At 36.6% G+C, this 22,890-nt stretch overlaps 2 protein-coding genes across 3 annotated transcripts in view; both read right to left on the bottom strand.

Annotated features, from left to right (window-relative positions):
* Positions 1-22,890, bottom strand: part of LOC138692843 (discoidin domain-containing receptor 2-like) — a 1,078,796-nt gene that overhangs the window by 543,545 nt on the left and 512,361 nt on the right. The gene's annotated exons all lie outside the window — the stretch shown is intronic.
* The window catches only part of LOC138692767 (uncharacterized), a 64,159-nt gene continuing 48,790 nt past the window's right edge, over positions 7,522-22,890 (bottom strand). Inside the window, exon 2 of the mRNA XM_069815961.1 lies at positions 7,522-9,433. Coding sequence (XP_069672062.1) covers positions 8,142-9,433 — 1,292 coding nt within the window. The 3' untranslated portion in view covers positions 7,522-8,141. The remainder of the gene's footprint in view (positions 9,434-22,890) is intronic.

The following is a 22,890-nucleotide window of genomic DNA, read 5'->3' as shown; positions in this document are numbered from 1 at the left end:
CACCCACGGGCTACGGAATACTTTGTAACAGATATTTACTGGTTTATTCTTTCAATAGTTGACGTGACGAGAGAAAGATTTGTAATAATTATGAGGACGTTTTAGTTAAGTCACTCTCGGAGATGTACAGTAAAGGCTGGTTCACAATAAACCGGGAACGAGAACCAGAATGAAAACGAGAAGCAGAGGACGTGAATATGAAAATTTTTGATTCACAATAAACCGAGAACGTAGACGACTATGCATATCGATATGCATGTCAATAACGATATGTAAAGTCGATATTACGCAGTCTGATGTTATTTGTGTATAATTGACCAATGGCGTTCTCTCATGAGTACAAAACACAGGTTAACCAACTTTGAAATTTCAAGTGAAACATTTCATTAGGTACTGTACTATAAATATGTCCATGCATCTCTATTATCACAACCTATTTTAAGGTTGTGAAACTTGGACTCTCAGTCTGAGAGAGGAACATAGGTTAAGGGTGTTTGAGAATAAGGTGCTTAGGAAAATATTTGGGGCTAAGCGCGATGAAGTTACAGGAGAATGGAGAAAGTTACACAACACAGAACTGCACGCATTGTATTCTTCACCTGACATAATTAGGAACTTAAAATCCAGACGTTTGAGATAGGCAGGGCATGTAGCACGTGTGGGCGAATCCAGAAATGCATATAGAGTGTTAGTTGGGAGACCGGAGGGAAAAAGACGTTTGGGGAGGCCGAGACGTAGATGGGAGGATAATATTAAAATGGATTTGAGGGAGGTGGGGTGTGATGATAGAGACTGGATCAATCTTGCACAGGATAGGGACCGATGGCGGGCTTATGTGAGGGCGGCAATGAACCTTCGGGTTCCTTAAAAGCCATTTGTAATTAAGTAATTAATTAATTAAGTCTACCATAACGTAAAATAATTAGAGAAGAAATATTTGTAATAGAACAAAAATGAACACAACAGTAGTTATTGAATTGAAGCGTGAATATGTAGTGTGTAATACAACCAATACAGTAATAAAATATGATTCACTTACGATCGGTGTTCAAAGATGCAGCTATTGAAAGCCACGCATTCTTCTTCATTTTCTCATATTTATACGAGGCGCGCCGCTTATCGTAAACATGAGGACTTTCCTCAACACTCAAAATTAGAATCTCATCAAATAAAACTTGCTCCATTATGCACAGCACAAAACAAAATAATGCATAGGTTATGTCACGGTCTTCTTGCAACAAAATATACGACGACAAAATAGCTATTAGATGGCAATAGAATGAATCTAGTGGGCTGTGATCGGAAACGTGAACGCCAAATTTGAAACTTGGCCAACTCTCCGTTCCCGATCCCGGGCTCCGGCAAGCTTTCCGTTAATTGTGAATGCTCACATTTAAATGTATACATTTTAACAATGTTACCGTTTTCGTTTTCGTTCCGATTCTCGTTTCCGGTTTATTGTGAACCAGCCTTAAGTAAGACCCAAGTATTTGGTTCTTGAAACTGCAAAGTGTTCAGTTGTTCAGACATTGGACATGTGATCTCCGTAAGTCACAAGTCACATACGATTAAAAAAACAGGGAGAGGGAGAGAGAGAGAGAGATACTCGCGCTCCTAGGTTATAAAAGCTTTTCATTTCATCAAGATTTCATATCTAAGCAAGGTTGTAAGACATGACCTTTTCACACTGCTGTGCCTATATTATTCATGAGAGATACAAATTTAAAGACACCGTAACAACTAACACGTTATCAAGAAAGGTATTTGGCAAGATAAGTACGAGATTGACCATGCTATTACATAACTTTCGCCTCTCATTTGAGAAAAACCTCATGAAAAACCAATCATCCCAATCGAGATTCGAGCTACGACCGATCGCAGTCTCGGAGGAGGAATCGAATTCGGTACCTCTAAGCTACGTCGTGTGTCAATTAATTTTACTGCTCCACTTAATACGGTTCATGTAATTCCAAAATTCAGTTATTTATAACAGAAACTGTATTTCATGTGTAGCTAAATAAAAAGAAAAGGCAATAAATTAAGCACGTCTTAAAGAGAAATATCTGCCTAGGATTTAATTAATTTTTATAACTGCAGCAACTTGATTACTGTCAAATATTGAGTCGCAATTATTATTATTATTATTATTATTATTATTATTATTATTATTAGTATTATTATTACTATTATTGTATGTATTTATTTACACTGCAAGTGGGCAAGCACCCGGTGGCAGTGGTATACACAATATAAACAATACACAATAAAATTACACTACGCAATACAATTACACAGTACACAATACAATTAACACAATAATTACAATTAGTAATAAAACATAAAATAACCTAATTTTACAACACAACCTACATATATATATATATATATATATATATATATATATATATATATGCCCTAATAATTTCAATAGTCTTTCACTTTACTCTCATCTCACTCACTGTAGTGGCACTATGACGCATTTCACTGACACTTTAGGACACATTTCACTGACACTATAGAACACATTTCATTGACGCTATAAATTATCAGTGATCGGAACTATTCACTGCACTGTAAAACCATAACTTCACTGACTCACCACGCTTCACTGATACAACAGTTCAAATAAGACAAATAATTACACCCTTATGCATACTTATAAACAGAACTACATTTAAGCTAAACATTTCTAGTCTAAGGCCCTCTTACACGCTACTTTTAAATAATTTACAATTCAAACCAAGGGAGTAACTCGTCAGGCGAAATAAATACATGTCACTTTAAAAAATTAAATGTTAAATGTCACCTTAATTTTAATTTGCACTTTATACACAACTTTTTAAGTTATTCTTGAATCTCCTTAAGGAAGGACAGCCCTCAAAGATCGCTGCAGGTAAGTCATTCCAATCATTTATAGTTCTATTTAATTTACCTACATCCGTTTTCTGTTTCCTACATTCGATTTTGAAATAATGATCGTTGCTACCATAGTACGTTGGCTTTTCTAACCGAGCCGTTATGTCTACCCATGCTTTCTGACCTAGATGTGCTCTATACAATGATGTTATTCTAGTTTTCCTACGTCTGTTTTCCAAAGTTTCCCATGATATTATTATTATTATTATTATTATTATTATTATTATTATTATTATTTGTCCTGCATTAAATTTGCCTTTCATCCCGTTCAACAGTTGTAGGGACTCTTAGCAAAGAGACGGCGCTTTCCAACGAGGAAATATAATTTTTGCAACTCTCTAAATGTTAGGTTTTGAAGTTAGCTAACCAGTGCATGTGATATATTTCACATTTGTCAACTTTGTGTTTGGCATAGGGATCCTGTACAACAGTGGACAATAACAACAATAAAAAGTTGCGGTCGCATGCCGGTGGAAGCGGCATATGGACTTGAAGGAAACCTGACATGTTAGCACGATACTGTATTACAGAAGATATATTTTACCTTCAATTCCCGATAAACTGAATTACTGTTCTCTGTGTGAATTTATTTCATAATTTTCCATTCAGAGGTCGCTGAGAAGATCACAGAGGCGCCAGGGTGCGCTGAGTGAATATCGGTACTCATTCTTTTGTTCGAATCCCGCGTACAACACGGCATAATAAAAAAAGACAGTATTTAACATAAACAAAGAAAATATTAAAACATAAAAGAAATACGGACTTCGGATGCAGTTCTATGGGAGTACCAACGTCTTTTCACAACCTGAAGCTGGACCAATTTTTATTCCTAGCCTTCTAATCTTGCTCAGGATAGGGACCGATGGCGGGTTTATGTGAGGGCGACAATGAACCTCCGGGTTCCTTAAAAGCCATAAGTAAGGAAGTAAGTAAGCAAACGAGTGAGTGAGTAAGTAAGTAAGTGAGTGAGTAAGTAAGTGGGTGAGTGAGTAAGTGAGTGAGTAAGTAAGTAAATGAATAAGTAAGTATGTAAGTAAGTAAATAAGTATGTAAGTAAGAAAGTAAGGGAGTGAGTGAGTGAGTAAGTAAGTAAATAAGTAAGTATGTAAGTAAGAAAGTAAGTAAGTAAATAATTAAGTATGTAAGTAAGAAAGTAAGTAAGTAAATAAGTAAGTATGTAAGTAAGAAAGTAAGTAAATAAGTAAGTGAGGTAAGTAAGTAAATAAGTAAGTGAGTAAGTAAGTAAGTATATAAGTGAGTAGCCTAAGTAGTAAGTGAGTAAGTAAATAAGTAAGTGAGTAAGTAGTGAGTAAGTAAGTAAATAAGTAAGTGAGTAAGTAAGTAAGTGGGTGAGTGAGTGAGTGAGTGAGTAAGTGAGTAAGTAAGTTTGTAAGTAAGAAAGTAAGTAAATGAATAAGTATGTAAGTAAATAAGTATGTAAGTAAGAAAGTGAGTGAGTGAGTGAGTAAGTAAGTAAATAAGTAAGTATGTAAGTAAGAAAGTAAGTAAATAATTAAGTATGTAAGTAAGAAAGTAAGTAAGTAAATAAGTAAGTATGTAAGTAAGAAAGTAAGTAAATAAGTAAGTGAGTTAAGTGAGTAAGTAAGTAAGTAAATAAGTAAGTGAGTAAGTAAGTAAGTAAATAAGCGAGTAAGTAGTAAGTGAGTAAGTAAGTAAATAAGTAAGTAAGTAAATAAGTAAGTGAGTAAGTAAGTAAATAAGTAAGTGAGTAAGTAGTAAGTGAGTAAGTAAGTAAATAAGTAAGTGAGTAAGTAAGTAAATAAGTAAGTAAATAAGTAAGTGAGTGAGTAAGTGAGTGAGTGAGTAAGTGAGTAAGTAGGTAAGTAAATAAGTAGGTAAGTAAGTAAGCAAGTAAGTGAGTAAGTAAGGAAATAAGTATATAAGTAAGAAAGTAAGCAAGTAAGTTTTCTTATAGATGAACCAGGAGAAATTCTACAAAGCACAGTATTGATATGTTGTGTAATCTTCTATGACTCGTGTAAAGGACAATAACATTCGGGTAGTGTACATCAGCATCCAGGGCGGATTTATGCACGTAGGTAGCTAGGTTTGTATTCTCATAGAACAGCTGTACCGCCAAGATAAGAATTCCCAATGTGAATTATAGCTATCATGTACTTTTAACGTAATATACAAGTCCTAATTTCTGTCACATTATATAATTACTTCTGGTGGGGGGGGGGACAAAATCTTAGGAACTGTTTTGTCTTCACTTCAATAACACGATAATAAGAAAACTGTAACAATATCACAACAAATATCACTCTTGCGAAGCTTTCTGGTTTAAAGCCACTCAGCTTAATAATAATAATAATAATAATAATAATAATAATAATAATAATAATAATAATAATAATGATTTATTTAACCTGGCAGAGTTAAGGCCATACGGCCTTCTCTAACACTCAACCAGGAGTAAAACTACGTTACAAAAAACACTACAATGATGTCTTCATCTTTCAACTGATTTTATATTTATATTTTGTTTCTAAATTTCGTACAGACAATCTCAATTCCATTTCCATAATTGATATTCAGTGTTTGAAATAAATGAATCGGGGATTGCGGAAACGGCACATGTCATGAAAACTAAATTCTTCAGTAGACACAAAAAACGGTATTACTGGTGGTAGACCACATGTGTACTTAATGCATAAGTTCAACCTACAAATGAACTTATTTTTCCACAACAGGCCACTGTAGAATATCATTGTAAAATCCTTGATATTCATGTGGTGTGTAACGTATTAGTTTGCGTATATCGTCAAGCTTCTCTCTTTGAATTGGCACGATTTTTCAATGAAGAAGGTAAATACGGTATTCTCCTTAATACATACAAACACACATTCTCATCGGGACAGATAAAAAAATTAATATTTTCTCTTACATCGTTTTAATAATGTCAAAAAAGTGCTTACACAAATTTTGGCCACTCGAGCGCAATTACGAAGGTCGTAAAAATAAGTTTCCATGGGGTCGTTTACAGAAAGAGAACAAAATTTCATGGAAAGTTTTATTGAACAGATATAGCAATTGTTAGGTTATTTTTCAACGTATTCACCAACAGAGTTGAGACATTTGTCATTCAGTGGGATCAATTTTTGTATCCTTGTGTCGTAGATGTCTGTCGTCTGGAATCGGAACCAATGTGTCGGCACATGTCTTTGACATCAGTTGTCTCTGCGCGCTTGCAGGGTTTCACAGGTCTCCAAATGTGAGACTGCTATTCTGACATATGTGGTTTCTGCATGGAATGGTAGCCCTATATCAACAGTCTATAGGACTCGAATACATTCATTTCGCCACAAATAGTGACATGTGCTGTTTCTGCAATCCCTGATTCAAATATAATTGAAGAGAGTGATCCCAAAACGCGTTAAGTCCACTTCTGTGTAAGGACTGGACTAGCTTTTTTTTTTATCCACGGACTACGGACTGAGTCAGTTTTCAAGCGACAAACACAAACTTTTAAATAAGGATTGGCGTTGTTTTGGAAGAAATCAAGTTAAAAATTCGGTAGAACTCTCAAACATAATCATACATATGTGTATAAATTATTCATAAATACTGCCAAAAGAACTGAGCGAGTTTTGGAATCACACTTTTCAATTGATTCGGAACATATTTCTTCAGGATACATACTGCCTAATACATTACTCACTTACTTATTTACTTACAAATGGCTTTTAAGGAACCCGAAGGTTCATTGCCGCCATCACATAAGCCCGCCATCGGTCCCTATCCTGTGAAAGATTAATCCACTCTCTACCATCATATCCCATCTCCCTCAAATCCATTTTAATATTATCCCCCCATTTACGTCTCGGCCTCCCTAAAGGTCTTTTTCCCTCCGGCCTCTCAACTAACACTCTATATGCATTTCTGGATTCGCCCATACGTGCTACATGCCCTCCCCATCTCAAACGTCTGGATTTAGGCTAATGTTCCTAATTATGTCAGGTGAAGAATACAATGCGTGAAATTCTGCGTTGTTTACATTTCTCCATTCTCCTGTAACTTCATCCCTCTTAGCCTCAAATATTTTCCTAAGAACCTTATTCTCAAACACCCTTAATCTCTGTCCCTCTCTCAAAGTAAGAGTCCAAGTTTCACAACCATACCAAACAACCGGTAATATACTGTGGAGTAACGGTCAGCGCGCCTGGTTGCGAAACCAGGTGGCCCGGGTTCGAATCCCGGTCGGAGCAAGTTACCTGGTTGAGGTTTTTTCCGGGGTTTTCCCTCAACCCAATACGAGCAAATGCTGGGTAACTTTCGGTGTTGGACCCCGGACTCATTTCACCGGCATTATCACCTTCATATCATTCAGACGCTAAATAACCTAGATCTTGATACAGCGTCGTAAAATAACCCAATAAAAAAATAACAGTTTTATAAATTCTAAGTTTCAGATTTTTTGACAGCAGAATAGATGACAAAAGCTATTCAACCGAATAATAACAGGCATTTCCCATATTTATTCTGCCTAATACACTATTATTCCGAAAGCTACCACCGTGTTTGTCTCAGCAGTTTCTGCAGTACACAAGGTGGTCAGTCCTGTACTGACAAATGCCGCTCGTTATTGGCAGCCGTAATGCAGCGTGACTGTAGCACTACAAGGATCTGCACTCGGGTTGCAACAGGAAGAGGAGGAACGCACCATCCCCAGGGACTCCCTGGATGGGAGGTACAGGTCACACAAGACTTCGCCAACATATGGGCCGCACAAGTTTCTACATATGGCGAGGTTAATATGATATGTACAAGAAAACACAATCCTCCGTTTGATACAATGCTGTCCGCAGCACCACAACACAATCAGCGTTTTTCTCTCTTTCAGCATCGTAACCAGCAACTTGATCTCCGTCTTCAATTTTTTTAAAACTAGGTTATTTAATGACGCTGTATCAACTACGAGGTTATTTAGCGTCGATGAAATTGGTGATAGCGAGATGAGGCCGAGGATTCGCCATAGATTACCTGACATTTGCCTTAAGATTGGAGAAAACCTCGGAAAAAACCCAACCAGGTAATCAGCCCAAGCGGGAATCGAACCCGCGCCCGAGCGCAACTCTGGATCGGTAGACAAGCGCCTTAGCCGACTGAGCTACACCGGTGGCCTTCTTCAATTTCGTTACTGTAATTTTAAAACGTCTTTCTTCATCATCTCGATTTATTCCCAACATTAATCTTACCCATTTTCAATATATTTTTTTTTCCATTCTCATCCTCTTCACCATTATCATCATTTTCGTCATCACTATTCTCAGCATCTTCACAATTTTCATCATCTTTACCACTTTCGTCATCTTCGCCATGCTCATCATCTTTATCATTCTCTTCTTTACCATTTTCGTCATCTTCACCATTTTCGTCATTTTCATCATTCTCGTCATCTTCCGCATTATTATCATCTTTACCATTGTCATCATCTTTACTATTTTCGTCATCTTCGCCATTCTCGTCATCTTCCCCATTATCATCATCTTTTCCATTCTCCTCATCTTTACCATTTTCATCACCTTTACCACTCTCGTCATCTTCACCATTCTTATCATCCTCACCATTTTCACTATCTTCGCCATTCTCATAATCTTCCCATTGACATCATCTTTGCCACTTTCATTATATTTACTTTTCTCGTTATATCCACCATTCTCGTCTTCTCCACCATTCTCATCTGCAACGTTATTATCTTTATCATTCTCGTCATCTTCACCATTCTCATTATCTTTATCATTGTCGTTATATCCACCATTCTCATCATCTTCACCATTCTCGTCTTCTCCACCATTCTCATCTACACCGTTATCTTTCTCATTCTCGTCATCTTCACCATTCTCATTATCTTTATCATTGTCGTTATATCCACCATTCTCATCATCTTCACCATTCTCGTCTTCTCCACCATTCTCACCTGCACCGTTATTATCTTTCTCATTCTCGTCATCTCCACCATTCTCATTATCTTCATCATTGTCGTTATATCCACCATTCTCATCATCTTCACCATTCTCGTCTTCTCCACCATTCTCATATGCACCGTTATTGTCTTTCTCATTCTCGTCATCTCCACCATTCTCATTATCTTTATCATTGTCGTTATATCCATCATTCTCATCATCTTCACCATTCTCGTCTTCTCCACCATTCTCATCTGCACCGTTATCTTTCTCATTCTCGTCATCTCCACCATTCTCATTATCTTCATCATTGTCGTTATATCCACCATTCTCATCATCTTCACCATTCTCGTCTTCTCCACCATTCTCATCTGCACCGTTATCTTTCTCATTCTCGTCATCTCCACCATTCTCATTATCTTCATCATTGTCGTTATATCCACTATTCTCATCATCTTCACCATTCTCGTCTTCTCCACCATTCTCATCTGCACCGTTATTATCTTTCTCATTCTCGTCATCTTCACCATTCTCATCAACTTCACCATGTTCATCATTTCCACTATTTTCATCATCTTTATCATTCTCATCTGCGCCATTATCATCTTTACCATTCTCATCATGTTATCATTCTCATCTGTTCGTCATCGCCACATTTAGACTCACCTAAATCATATATATTTCCGAGGTAATTATCGTGTTTTCCATCTGCAATATTGCATTTTCCAAGTTCTTAGGCCTATTTCCCTTTTTGTTGCCAATCCCGTTCAGATTCGAGGCTGGTTCAGCACAGTCTTACAGTATCGCTCATACAGACTCCATTGCAGGAAAGAAAAAGGAAAGCATTAAAAAGAGTTCGTACCACAAGAAACTTCACGTGGAACATAACTATGCTTCATGTAATTTTATATGCATTCAAGAGTATGACTTCTATTAATTAATGTTTGCTAATTAGCGGAAAACCAAACTTGTGACGTAATTAAAAGGTCATTAAAATGAATAGCTGGTTTTTTGCTCGGAAAGTGTAATGCGACCCACATAAGGAATGCGAGATGACTTTTGAAAGAAGTTATTGAGGAACTTCGTAATTACAGTTGCTGCTTGCAAGAACATGTGCTCCTCTGACATGACTTGCAACTTCCCACAAGATATTTATGTTCCTGACGAGACAGTCCAACAATTTAATTAGTGCGAATACTTCTTAGATATTTTGCAAAGTTCATCTAAATGATTCCTAGAATTCGTCACCGTCTTCATGCAAGCCGATCAAAGCAAGCTGAAGTTCATACATTCTGTAAGTTCTCCATGCGCCACTTGGTAGCGCTGGCTTACGTTACCGAGGACCCCGGGTCAAATCCCGGCGAAGACAGAGTCATGTTTGTGGATAAAGCCAACGTTCCTGAGGGCTTTACTCGGGGTCCCCCCGTTTCCCTTCATTTTACCGTCACTATCCATTTGAACACCCATAATTTCAAGCGATTTTACCGAAAAGTACAACTGGATGTAGTATTGCGACTGACATGCAGATGGCATCAGTGCAAGGAGGAGTAGTATGCTACTCGGGGGATGAAATAGCACCCTAGTGGGACTTCACCGGACCTTGAGCCTGCATGAGACACTCGATTGATAGTGCACTGGCGTCCAAAGATACCCGACCCAGAATTTTCTTATTGTGTAAATGAACTTTCTAACCACGGGAAACTTCAAAACAAAAGACTAGGCTTATAAAAATGGATGAACTTACTTATAAATACTTCCGCTAGTCGTCAATAGGTGACACTATTATCCATAAACTCAACTATCATAGATTTACATCAAAGTGAACTAACCAGTTTGCGTATAAAAAAGAACGCTGGAAGAAACGAAATGAAATGACATCGTTTGACAATAGATTAGTCCTTCCCCAGTCATATCGCTGTCAGTATGACAAAATATATCATTCATATAAAGATATTTGGCTGAAAGGAAATAGGTATAAGGAAGATAATCGCCATTAACATGAAGAGCAATGTTATGTATTTTGTTCATTTACCATATTTTATCATATTGACAACATTAGGTCAGCTAACCTATATATTACACCCTCGTTCAAATCTTTATCCTGGCTGCAACTTAATAACCGTAGAACACTTCATTCGCTGTCTCTTCTGTTTCGAGTTCTCCACACTTCTATTCCAAACTATATTCGTTCCCGGTTTAACTACTTATCCTCCAATCACAATCTAAACACCAGGTCACAGGAGAGCCAGATCCTAGCAGTTCCTGCCCATAGAACATCCCACTATTCATCCTCTTTTACTGTCTCAGTCCCCTGTGAATGGAATTCTCTACTTCAGAAGATTAGGGGCTGCCAGACAATAACCACTTTCAAGAAAAGGCTAAACGATTTCTTACGGGTGCAGTCAAATTCAAGTTATAATTGTGATCGAGTTTAATAATTTAATTTAATTTAGGTATGACTATTATTATTATTATTATTATTATTATTATTATTATTATTATTATTATTACATAATTATTTTATTGGGGTTGTGGATATAAAAAGAACTGTCATTGTATTATATTAATTATGTATTCTATTGTATTGTATTGTACTGTTTTGTACTGTATTGTATTAATTATGTTATATTCATAGCAATGTAGTAATTTTCTATCATACTGGTTGAGTGGAAGAGAAGGCCGAATGGCCTTAACTCTGGCAGTTAAAATAAACCATTATTATTATTATTATTATTATTATTATTATTATTATTATTATTATATTAACATGTCTAGTCTGAATACTAATTTGTAATGATCAGCCGTATGTTCTATTATGTAGACAAATATCTCACATTTCCGATTCTTCTAGACGAACATGAAATATTCGACTGCACTTTCAGGTGATTCTTCTCTGTGATTGTAGTCACCTGGTTACGGATATATTTCATGGCCTTGTGATAACGTCAAATTTTCATTGTGAATGATAACTCAACTGCTTTCTGTTATTGTAACATGTGAATTTCTTTAACTTTTCCATTGTAAATGTGCCTACTTCTTTCCAGGAATTTCTGTTAACAAGTTACTGATTCTAACACAGCTTTCTGGACACGTTCCTAAATTACAGTTCTGAAGTCAGAACCATAAATAAGCAAGTAACCATGGATTGGAATCATACAATGCAAGCAATGACTACTACCCACGTAACCTTAGAATAATAAGGGCTAAAATGTAAATATTAATGTTAAATTTGTTACTTATTTGTGTTTCGTCTAATATTTACGTTATGATAGATCAAGGTAATGCATCAATTTCGTACTGATTGGAATTTGTACATTGAATATTGCATTTTTTTGGAAGTGCGTAAAATGCATAGCAATCCCTAAGATGATTACTTACTTTTTTAGGCACTAGTGTTTTAAAGACTCACTTTAGACACTGATAACAGTAGGTAAAATGCAACATTACGCACTATCGTAGAAAAAAATTAATTTAACTCTAAATCCTTAATATATGCCTAAAGTAGCACATGACTTAACTTTTCAAGCTTGTATAGGCTTTGATAGAAAAATTACAGAAAAATATTTTTTTTCTATCATAATAGTTATATTTAATTCTACGGTCAATGACACGCACGCCCTTAATGAATTGTAAATATAGCGAAATATGAATGTTATGGAAAAATAATTAAAAGTCCATTTAGGCTCAAAGAAGACGAAGAAGCGCTGCTGCAAAGAAACTCGTATACTCGTAGAATTAATATGGAAGGAATTAATATTTATTTTATTTATTTATTTAACTAGCTAGCTAGTGAGTACAAATTACATTTATAAAACAAAAATGTTTCTAGCCACTACCGTAAGAGCCAGGCTCGTGTACGGTGTGGTCGCAGTCAATAATATAACGTAACATTTACAAGGACAGTTTACTAAATACAGTAAGTAACTTAATTCAAACCTATAAATAACACACAAGAGCAAGAATAAAGAAGAAAGAGAAAAAGAGAGAAAAATACACATTTAATATAAATTGACAATCCGACAGAAGCCAGTGATATTCAATAACAACATGAATACAGTCGACAGAAATAAAAGGTAAAAAAATACATTTGTTAATATTATATATCATAGATAATTTTACAAATTTCTTTTTTCAAAGCTTCAATTTTAAAATATTTCAAATTTGGAAAATGGTTTGTAATTTTATTATAAAGTCTTGGGCCGAAACTAGCACCATGTTTAAGAGCTGCACTTGTATGACATTCAGGCTCAGTTAATGAGAAAGTAGTCTTTTGTCTTCGAGTACGATATTCATGTCCATTAGATTTATGTTTTATTTGATTTCTGTGGTAGTAAGTTAGTAAACTGTATTTATAAATTTATTCAATAGGCAAAACATTAAAATCTGTATAAATTAAATTTGTTGGGTAGGCTAATCCATATTTTTAGTAGGCTCGTGCCTACAAGCTACAACACCGAGTGTTATGTTTCAGTGAAAATAATAATAATAATAATAATAATAATAATAATAATAATAATAATAATAATAATAATAATATTACGTAAACGTTTTCTTGCGGATAAATTACCTTCAAAACTCCAATTAGGAACAACATTAAATTATTAACAAGAACGAAGGTTATAAACTGATAGATGGCATCCCAAAGAAACTTCTTTATATTTTTTATGTACATGCTGCGCAAATCCGGAAATAATAATAATAATAATAATAATAATAATAATAATAATAATAATAATAATGTTTTACTTTCGCTGGCAGAGTTAAGGCCATAAGGCCTTCTCTTCCACTGAACCAGCCTTTATCAATACAATACATATTTAAATTACGAATATTTACTCTACACTTAAAAGGTTCTCAAGCAATATTCTTCAGTTTTAACGACTAGTAGACTACATATTTATTTAAATTTAGATAAACCTATAAGGTAAAGTAGTAACTTAATTTATGAGCTAATTTAATTCAATCAATTATAATTAATTTAATATTTGAGATAGCTAGTAAAATGATGAAAACTAATTTAATATAAGCTTACTAGGACTATGTTACAGGGAGAAAAAAATATATAAATATATATAAATCTAAAATATATTTCTGTAATGAGAATATTAATGTAATTGCCATTAGAGGTTTTGTAAATATATTTAGAGAAATTAATGACAATAATAAGAATGGACAGATGTTAGATTCATTATAAATAACAAATATTAATCAGCAATTAATCTGTTAAGTAAGAATTTATGTAATTTTGACCTAAATAAAGTTATTGTCCAACAACCCCTTACATCACTCGGAAACGTGTACTTACAGCAAAATATAGAAATAAAGAAAAGTACAGTATCAAGTGACACCGCAACTCACCTCTAACGTGTGCCCTGTACACAGTAATGGAGAAACCTTTCACCCGAAGAGAGCCGGTGGCTCGTAACTAGCTGCAATATCGTCCTTCTTCCTCCGCCGCCCCTCCTGGGACCACCCGGGTATTACTTCGCCTTGGCGAGACTGAAGATGACTCCAACTGCCGCGACCAATTCTACACGGCTCATTGCCCTTCTCTGCCAGAACATCCCTGTCTCCTTCACACTATCTTCTATCGCATCTCCCAGATAAGCAAATGTTTGGTCCTTACAGGTCGCTGAGGATTGCTTTTTCTCAGAACAAGCGCTAACACGAACAATGCACACCTTTAATTATTATTAATGTGCCATTTTTCGTATGTATGCGTGTATATATATATATATATATATATATATATATATATACGTCACAGCATTTCTTTACATGTAATGGTGTACCTCACATTTCTCCGTTTATGTGTTTCTTTCGGTATTGGTTCCATCCCCTCCCTACCGATATACTGTAGTATAATTACCCCCCCCCCTCCGGGGATAAAATTCGCTTTACTCAATATGAAGAACATGCAAAAGTTGCACAATCATTTTCTTGAAGCATTTGTACCCATTATAATGTTGAAACATTTGTACCTATTATATTTCACACATTTGTACCCATTATATTGTTGAAGCATTTGTACCCATTATATTTGAAGCATTTGTACCCATTATATTGTTCAAACATTTGTACTCACTATATTGTTGAAGCATTTGTACTCATATTGTTGAAACATTTGTACCCACTATATTGTTGAAGCATTTGTACCCATTATATTGTTGAAACATTTGTACCCACTATATTGTTGAAGCATTTGTACCCATTATATTGTTGAAACATTTGTACCCATTATATTGTTGAAACATTTGTACCCACTATATTGTTGAAGCATTTGTACCCATTATATTGTTGAAACATTTGTACCCACTATATTGTTGAAGCATTTGTACCCATTATATTGTTGAAACATTTGTATCCACTATATTGTTGAAGCATTTGTATTCATATTGTTGAAACATTTGTACCCACTATATTGTTGAAGCATTTGTACCCATTATATTGTTGAAACATTTGTACCCACTATATTGTTGAAGCATTTGTATTCATATTGTTGAAACATTTGTATCCACTATATTGTTGAAGCATTTGTACTCATATTGTTGAAACATTTGTATCCACTATATTGTTGAAAAATTTGTACCCATTATATTGTGCATTTGTACCCATTCTAATAGTATGAATCCCTTGATTCTGTGGTTTGTTCCGTGGTAATGTTTACTGCATTTTGACTGTGGTGCAAGTGTCTTTATGAACGGATTGTTCTCTGTCTTGTATTATATACGTAAAATGTTAAGCACAGTAAACCCTCTCTCCCTCTTTATAGGTTCGTGTGTATGTACAATCTATTCCATTAATGCCGTCACGTTTTGAAGTTGTGTTTATATTCAGTACTTCATCCTCTCCTACTGCTATGTAAGTATGTATACAAGACACCAAGACAGCCATTCCTATGAGCAAAGGGGTGCCGCTGCACCTCTGAAATATTGGCACGGAACGAAGAGAAATGACTTTTAAACTTTGTCTGAAGTCGTCTCATTCATGGACAAGTTTCAGCTACTCTTGAAGTTCTATCTCCTCAAACCAGCACACCACGCAACATCTGGAACTGTGAGTCAGCTCCAACAGTTATGAACGCAGCAGTCATATTTATCTGGAAAGAAGCCGAAGCTCTGCCAGGCTGCTCGCACCCCAAGCTGTGAAGCCCTTCCCATCAAGGACTTAGCGCACAGTTTATTCTAGGCATTATGTTTCACGTCTCACCCAACACGGGGCCAGGGCTTACGCCTGCTATCATACCACACGATACAGGCAGGGGTATCAATGCTTCACTAGTAACTTGGGCTTACGAATTCAAAAATCAAATAGATGCGCATATATATAGATAGGGCCAGAATTTTCATGAAATTTAATCTTTATTTCTGGTAAGACAGAAACACACCTGCTTCAGTGTTCACATGTTTTATGATAATGAAGTGTTTTAAGATATTTCTTCATTTCTTTTTTTGCATTTTTTCCTCAAGAGCATTTTTCTTTTATTGGATAATTTTTTTAAAAATCGTCGTTGAATTTTGGTGAGAAATCCCTATTAAACCATAATTTTCCTTTTTATTTCCTTTCTTATTTTCTGTACACATTTTGGCCATCAATGACCATTGCTTTGTACATATTTTTAACAGTTCTTCTATACATTCAATAATGCCACTTTAACGTTGACCCCTATGTAATGGATGAGTCCAATCACCCCTTCAATATACATTCGTCGGCTAAACCTGCTTAGATGGACAAGTGATCGCAGAGTATTTTTGGACATATTGGCAAGATCATAAATGAAAAGATGGAAAAAGTTTTAGACCAAATAAAAATGCAGTACAGTGATGTGCTCTAAGGACCTAACTAGAGAACAATCAATTTCACGGCAAGAAATTTATAGTGATTTAGTGACCAGTGATATTGTGTATTTTCGGATGCCCCTACTGTTTCAGTTGAAGTAGAAAGGCATTGTTCTCCAAGTTTCAATTTTGTAAACTTAAATGTGGTGTTCAGCGTATAACTTACTGCAACTCAAAAAATGAAAACAGAAATTAACAAAGACTAATCAATGGACGATATAGTAGGCCTACGTAAAATGAATTATGTATAATTATTTAGATAAAATTGATGTAAAATAAGATATGTAGGATAATAAAATAAAATAATACAGTATATTTCAAAGTTGGTATTAAAGTACGATTATGACTGGTCTCAATATTAAACAACCAAACCGTCTTTTCTTAATATGCCAAATTCACAATATAGGCCTGAAGTTTATTTAGGCCTATAGGTCTTTTTTTAGTTTAGGCCTATAGGGCAGTTTCGAAGGATAAATACGTCATTTTAGGACTTTTTTATATAATTTATAGGCCATAAAAGTTCAAGCTCTACTTACAATCATCATAACATTGAAAGTGGCATTCTATAGTGAAAATCCTAGACTAATATTTGATATGCCAGGATGGCGTATGGCTTCCATATAGAACAGTAATAAGCTCTCTATTGATTTATGTATTTTCTTACTTTAACAGCAGTTCAATGAAGGATGGTTCATCTTAACCTTCATTTCTTTTCCTTACTTTTGTTCTGATACATAAAATGGTCGTCGTTTCCAGAACTCCATGCTTGAAAAATGGCAATCCAAACGTACTGTCGTATTTCTGAGTGATTATTCATGTAGCCTATTCAGAAGTCAAAAGAAGTATTTGTATTTTCTTTACGCCATGATTGATACAGCTTCTTATCTGGGCATTTGGTCACACTATTAAGACAGCTGAATGAATTACATTTTCAAAGACCATCAGTCCATGTTGAACAAGACACAGTGTTGCCATCATATTGGACAGTAGTGATACTTCCCTCTAAAGTGAACACTACACACTTCAGGATTATAAAATATTCAAATGGATGAAACGTAAGAAGGTTTCGATCATAGAGCCGGGGATATAGGAAGGTTGTTTTGATCATAGAACCCGGGATATAGGAAGGTTGTTTTGATCATAGAACCCGGGATATAGGAAGGTTGTTTTGATGAGGGCCGTACAGGGGAATGTTAATGTTACGTTTTATTTAACGACGCTTATATCAGCATCGCCGGATGTGCCGGAATTTTGTCCCGCAGGAGTTCTTCTACATGCCAGTAAATCTACTGACATGAGCCTGTCGCATTTAAGCACACTTAAATGCCATTGACCTCGCCCGGGATCGAACCCGCAACCTCCGTACAGGCTGGGACTTAAAAGGGTATACGACCCTTAAGAGACTAGGAGAGGAGGACAATATCCAGGTAACGGTGAAAGACAGCCCAGCTTGTATTTAATAATGTAAAAATGACAGAACCAATTTTAGCAATTACCTACGTTATGCTGAAGGACCAATAATATTGTACATTAAATCAGATATTGATTAATTAAATTATATATGGTAATAATAATATACTATATTATATTGGATTAGGCAATTCTTGAACAATAAGAGAAAGAGTAAAAATGAGTACATTTCTGACATTAAAAAAAAAGAGTTGAAATGAACAATTTCTATAGCTGCAAATGACAGAAACTGGTGTCGCCCGACATGTTGTGCGCCGGCTGAAAGCGCTGTTTTCTTCGCGGACTCGTGGCAGAGAGGTGAACGATAATTTCCATCTTCCTACATAACTAAGCCAAGGGGACTGAGTGCACAAGATTGGGGGCAGAATCGCGCCTTCCTCCTCAGAGACCATGTTTCATCGGTCGATTCCTCCCTCCGTCTCTTCCATCTTCTGTGAAGAAATCCCCGGCTTCGAGTCTCTACACAGAACCTTGTTTCCTTTCATCTCCAGAAAATTTGTTAGGTACAGTGCGGACTACGCCTCCCCTAAGCCTGCTGCAGTAATTGGTGGCTTAGGCCGCTTCACCTTCAGTCAGTGTTTGGCACTTGTATCGAGCACAGAGTAAGTATAGTAACTGTTATTGCAAACTACAGCAAAGGTAAAAGCAACTAGCTAGATAGCGGAATTCTTTCAAGAGGATTTTTATACTAGACCTAATATAGAGATCTGAGTTGCCACAGTTTTACCGACTCCGTCCAAAATTGTTTATGATGAACACTGGAAGTTCAGATGACTTTGGAAGTGAAAATCGATTTTTTAACCAGGGAAATACTCGTATTTTACGAAAATACTGCCGTGGTTCACTGAAGTATAGAGCCTTAGGCCTAAATATTAAACTTTATCTCCACAAAGAAAAATCCCTTACAAATTGCACGATTTTCTCTTCCAAAATTACTTGAAATTCCCGTGTTCTAGTTTCGTCTGACTCTCATCCTATCAAAAGGTCTAATCAATAAACAAACTCTTATCTTATCTCTTCAAAGGAAAGCGTAGTATTTGACACCCGACTGAGTATAAATTAAAAGCAAATACTGTCTGAATGTATGTATGTATGTATGCACGTACGTACGTATGTATGTACGTATGGTCCACACCTGTGGAGTAACGGTCAGCGCGTCTGGCCGCGAAACCAGGTGGCCCGGGTTCGAATCCCTGTCGGGGCCAGTTACCTGGTTGAGGTTTTTTCCGGGGTTTTCCCTCAACCCAATACGAGCAAATGCTGGGTAACTTTCGGTGCTGGACTCCGGACTCATTTCACCGGCATTATCACCTTCATATCATTCAGATGCTAAATAACCTGAGATGTTCATACAGCGTCGTAAAGTAACCCAATAAAATAAAAATAAAATTTAAAAAATGTATGTATGTATGAATGTATGTATGGTCCACACCTGTGGCCGCGAAACCAGGTGGCCCGGGTTCGAATACCTGTCGGGGCCAGTTACCTGGTTGAGGTTTTTTCCGGGGTTTTCCCTCAACCCAATACGAGCAAATGCTGGGTAACTTTCGGTGCTGGACTCCGGACTCATTTCACCGGAATTATCACCTTCATATCATTCACGCGCTAAATAACCTAGATGTTGATACAGCGTCGTAAAAAACCCAATAAAATAAATAATAAATGTATGCATGTATGTAACCTATGCGGTGGCTGAATGGTCAGGTCTTCAGACTGTCACGCAGGCGGCCCGGGTTCGATTCCCGGTCAGGTCTGGGATTTTTTCATCATTCCGTAGCATTCCCCAAACGCCGGCCGGGGACGCATGGAGGGGTTGGCCTAGGGACGTGTAGATCTGGCTGCTCGAAACCTGGATCAGAGAACCTGAGTGTGGTCGGCCAGTCTGGGTTTGGGAATGCGTCACCAGAGGGCTAGCGCAATAGATCTGCACAAGATAGCAGTACTGGGCCATAGTGGCCCTCTCCATTCAATTCAATTCAATTCAATTCATGTATGTATAGTATGTATGTATGTTTTTAATGTTGATATCTTTCGAAGTTGCTCTGACCATCCATCATTCATTGCTTTTTTTCTAGGTCTCTTTTTTTTTTTGCTTCATAGTTTCCTTTTCCGCCCTTTTCATCACTTCAGCACCAGTTCAACCCACTCTTTGGTAATTATAATTTTCCACTATTTTAATTCCTTTCTCATAAGTGCAGCTCCATCCTTGAATATGTGCATTCGGATGTTATGTTTTATTTAACGACGCTAGCAACTGCAGAGGTTATATCAGCGTCACCGGATGTGCCGGAATTTTGTCCCGCAGGAGTTCTTTTACATACCAGTAAATCTACTGACATGAGCCTGTCGCATTTAAGTACACTTAAATGTCATCGACCTGGCCCGGGATCGAACCCGCAACCTTGGGCATGGAAGGCCTGCTGTGCATTCGGATTCGTAACCAAACTATTCAGACCACGGCTGGAGACAACGTAGGATAAACAAAAGACAAGGGACATCCGCTCAGTTCTTGCAGGGAAAAGAACCCGGGACCTCTGCGCTTTCAGCAGGAAGCTCCATTTCTCCGACTGTAGAGGAAAACTTTTTAGAATAAACGAGCCATAAAATATTATTGGTTTGTTAGGTATAGACAGATCGACGTACCCAGTTGTCTTGGACGTTGGGGACCGGTCTATCTATGAAAAATAATTACCAGGCTTCAAGTATCGCGTCCCTAACGGAAAGATTAATGGCTTCGGTGCAAATGTGTAGGCTCAAGCCGTGGATTTAGACCTCAGGAAAGAAGTTTGTAGCATAGCAGCGGCTGGTCAACGACGGAGCGTCTTTTAAAGAACCTTCCACAAAACTAATACATAAAAATTTCCCCGGGGAGAATGTCCAGACGGAGAAAAAACAAGGAATACATGTTACTTCTGCCGAGAAAGAAGTACGAAGAAGAGGGGAGAAAAATGCCGTGTTGTGTCTGAGCCGTGTTGCTAATGTCCCCTTCACTTAACTGGTCCGCCATCGGAGGTGAGAGGGAATCGATAGATAATCAGAGATAGTGCTGCACGCGACACGAAGACCTGCCTGCCAATCAGCCCCCTGCACTGCTAACGAGCAGGCTGGCCCCAAACCATTTCAAATTATACTATTCAGAGTCAGCGGCCTCAGAAAACTCCCATCAAACTGTTTCCAAGTGCTTTTCTATCATCCGATAGATCAGTGTCACAGCGAGATTTATGCAGATCCACCTTGCTGACGGGAGTGGCAAGATCAGATAAATAATTTTGTCACACTCTCAAGATTCTCATTATTATCATTACACATTTCGTCCCCGTTTAACTTATTACAGGCCAAATTTCATTCTCTGAAGAGGATATATATAATATTAGAAATAAGGCAGAGACGAACTGTAAAGAAAGGTCAGAACCTGCGACAGCTGATGATATAGCAGTGGTATTAGATATGATTCAAAAATGAGGGGATGTGACCAAAAAATGCAAGTAAAGTGAAACTGTAAAAGATCGAGAAGTACAGGGGAGAGAGAAAGTGTATAAGCAGATGTGTAAAATAAAATATAAGTATTTATAGGAAGTGAGAACAGTGGCAATGGATTAGGTGTAAGCGGAACAGTGAGAAAGTGAAAGTGAGCGCAAATAGGAATGAGTGAAATCAGTGAAAAAGGGGTAAGAGAAGTGAACAAGTGACAGCATATAAAACAGTACTGACATTTGAACGTTGGAACAGTAAATGAATATAAGAGAAAGATAGGAGAAAAGGTCAAAGAACAAATAGGTCAAATAATTCAATATGATAATTTATAGAGAAAAATTGAAATTGAGATTTTACTGAATAGTAGTTAGAGGAAAAAGGGGGAGTGAAAGGAGTATATAATATTAGATATATTAGGATTAATGAACAAATAGAGAATAGCAAATGAAATGTGGGAGAAATACTGAAGGGGAGTTTGACCAAGTAACAAAAAAGGTACATAGTGTAATTGGGAGTATTGGTGTAGACGTGTACTGGAAATAATGTGTTATTGTAATAATATGTAAATGGTGGCACCGGATACAGAAATGTGAGGTACACCATTACATGTAAAGAAGTGCTGTGACGAAATATATCATATCATATCATATATGAATATTAATTGGCCAGAATTCCTTTTCATAAATCAAGGTGTTATGAATTCATCTTCTAGCATTCTATCACAATAAGAGCAAAAAAAGAAAAGAAAAAATGAGTATACTAATACGTTTTAAATTAGAAAAACAGGTATCACACTGCGACGTATCTACCTTCTGCGACAACTTCCAGGCATGCCGCACCACATTTATTTAACCTGGGCCATCCCCATCCAAATCCATATGCGAGATAGTTCACTGCAGAGACCCTTGACCTCGTATTTCATTCATTCATTCATTATCTTCCATAGATCTTAGATGAGCAATGAAGCTTTAAGATGTGGAAGAAGTCAAAATTTTACAATATTACAATTACAATTTTAGAAATTTTTACAATATTTTACAATTTTTACAGTTTTACAATGTAGTAATTTTCTACAATGAGGTGAGGTCCGAGGATTCGCCAAAAGATTACCCGGCATTTGCCTTTCGGTTGGGGAAAACCTCGGAAAAACCCAACCAGGTAATCATATCAAAGCGGGAAATGAAGTGATGCCGAGGACTCGCCATAGACCATCCGGCTTCAGTCCCACGGCTGGGGAAAACCTCGGAAGAAACCATTCAATGAGA

This window comes from Periplaneta americana, chromosome 17, assembly GCF_040183065.1.
Source record: "Periplaneta americana isolate PAMFEO1 chromosome 17, P.americana_PAMFEO1_priV1, whole genome shotgun sequence".
Taxonomy (NCBI): Eukaryota; Metazoa; Arthropoda; class Insecta; order Blattodea; family Blattidae; genus Periplaneta; species Periplaneta americana.
This window is presented reverse-complemented; position numbering and strand designations above follow the sequence as displayed.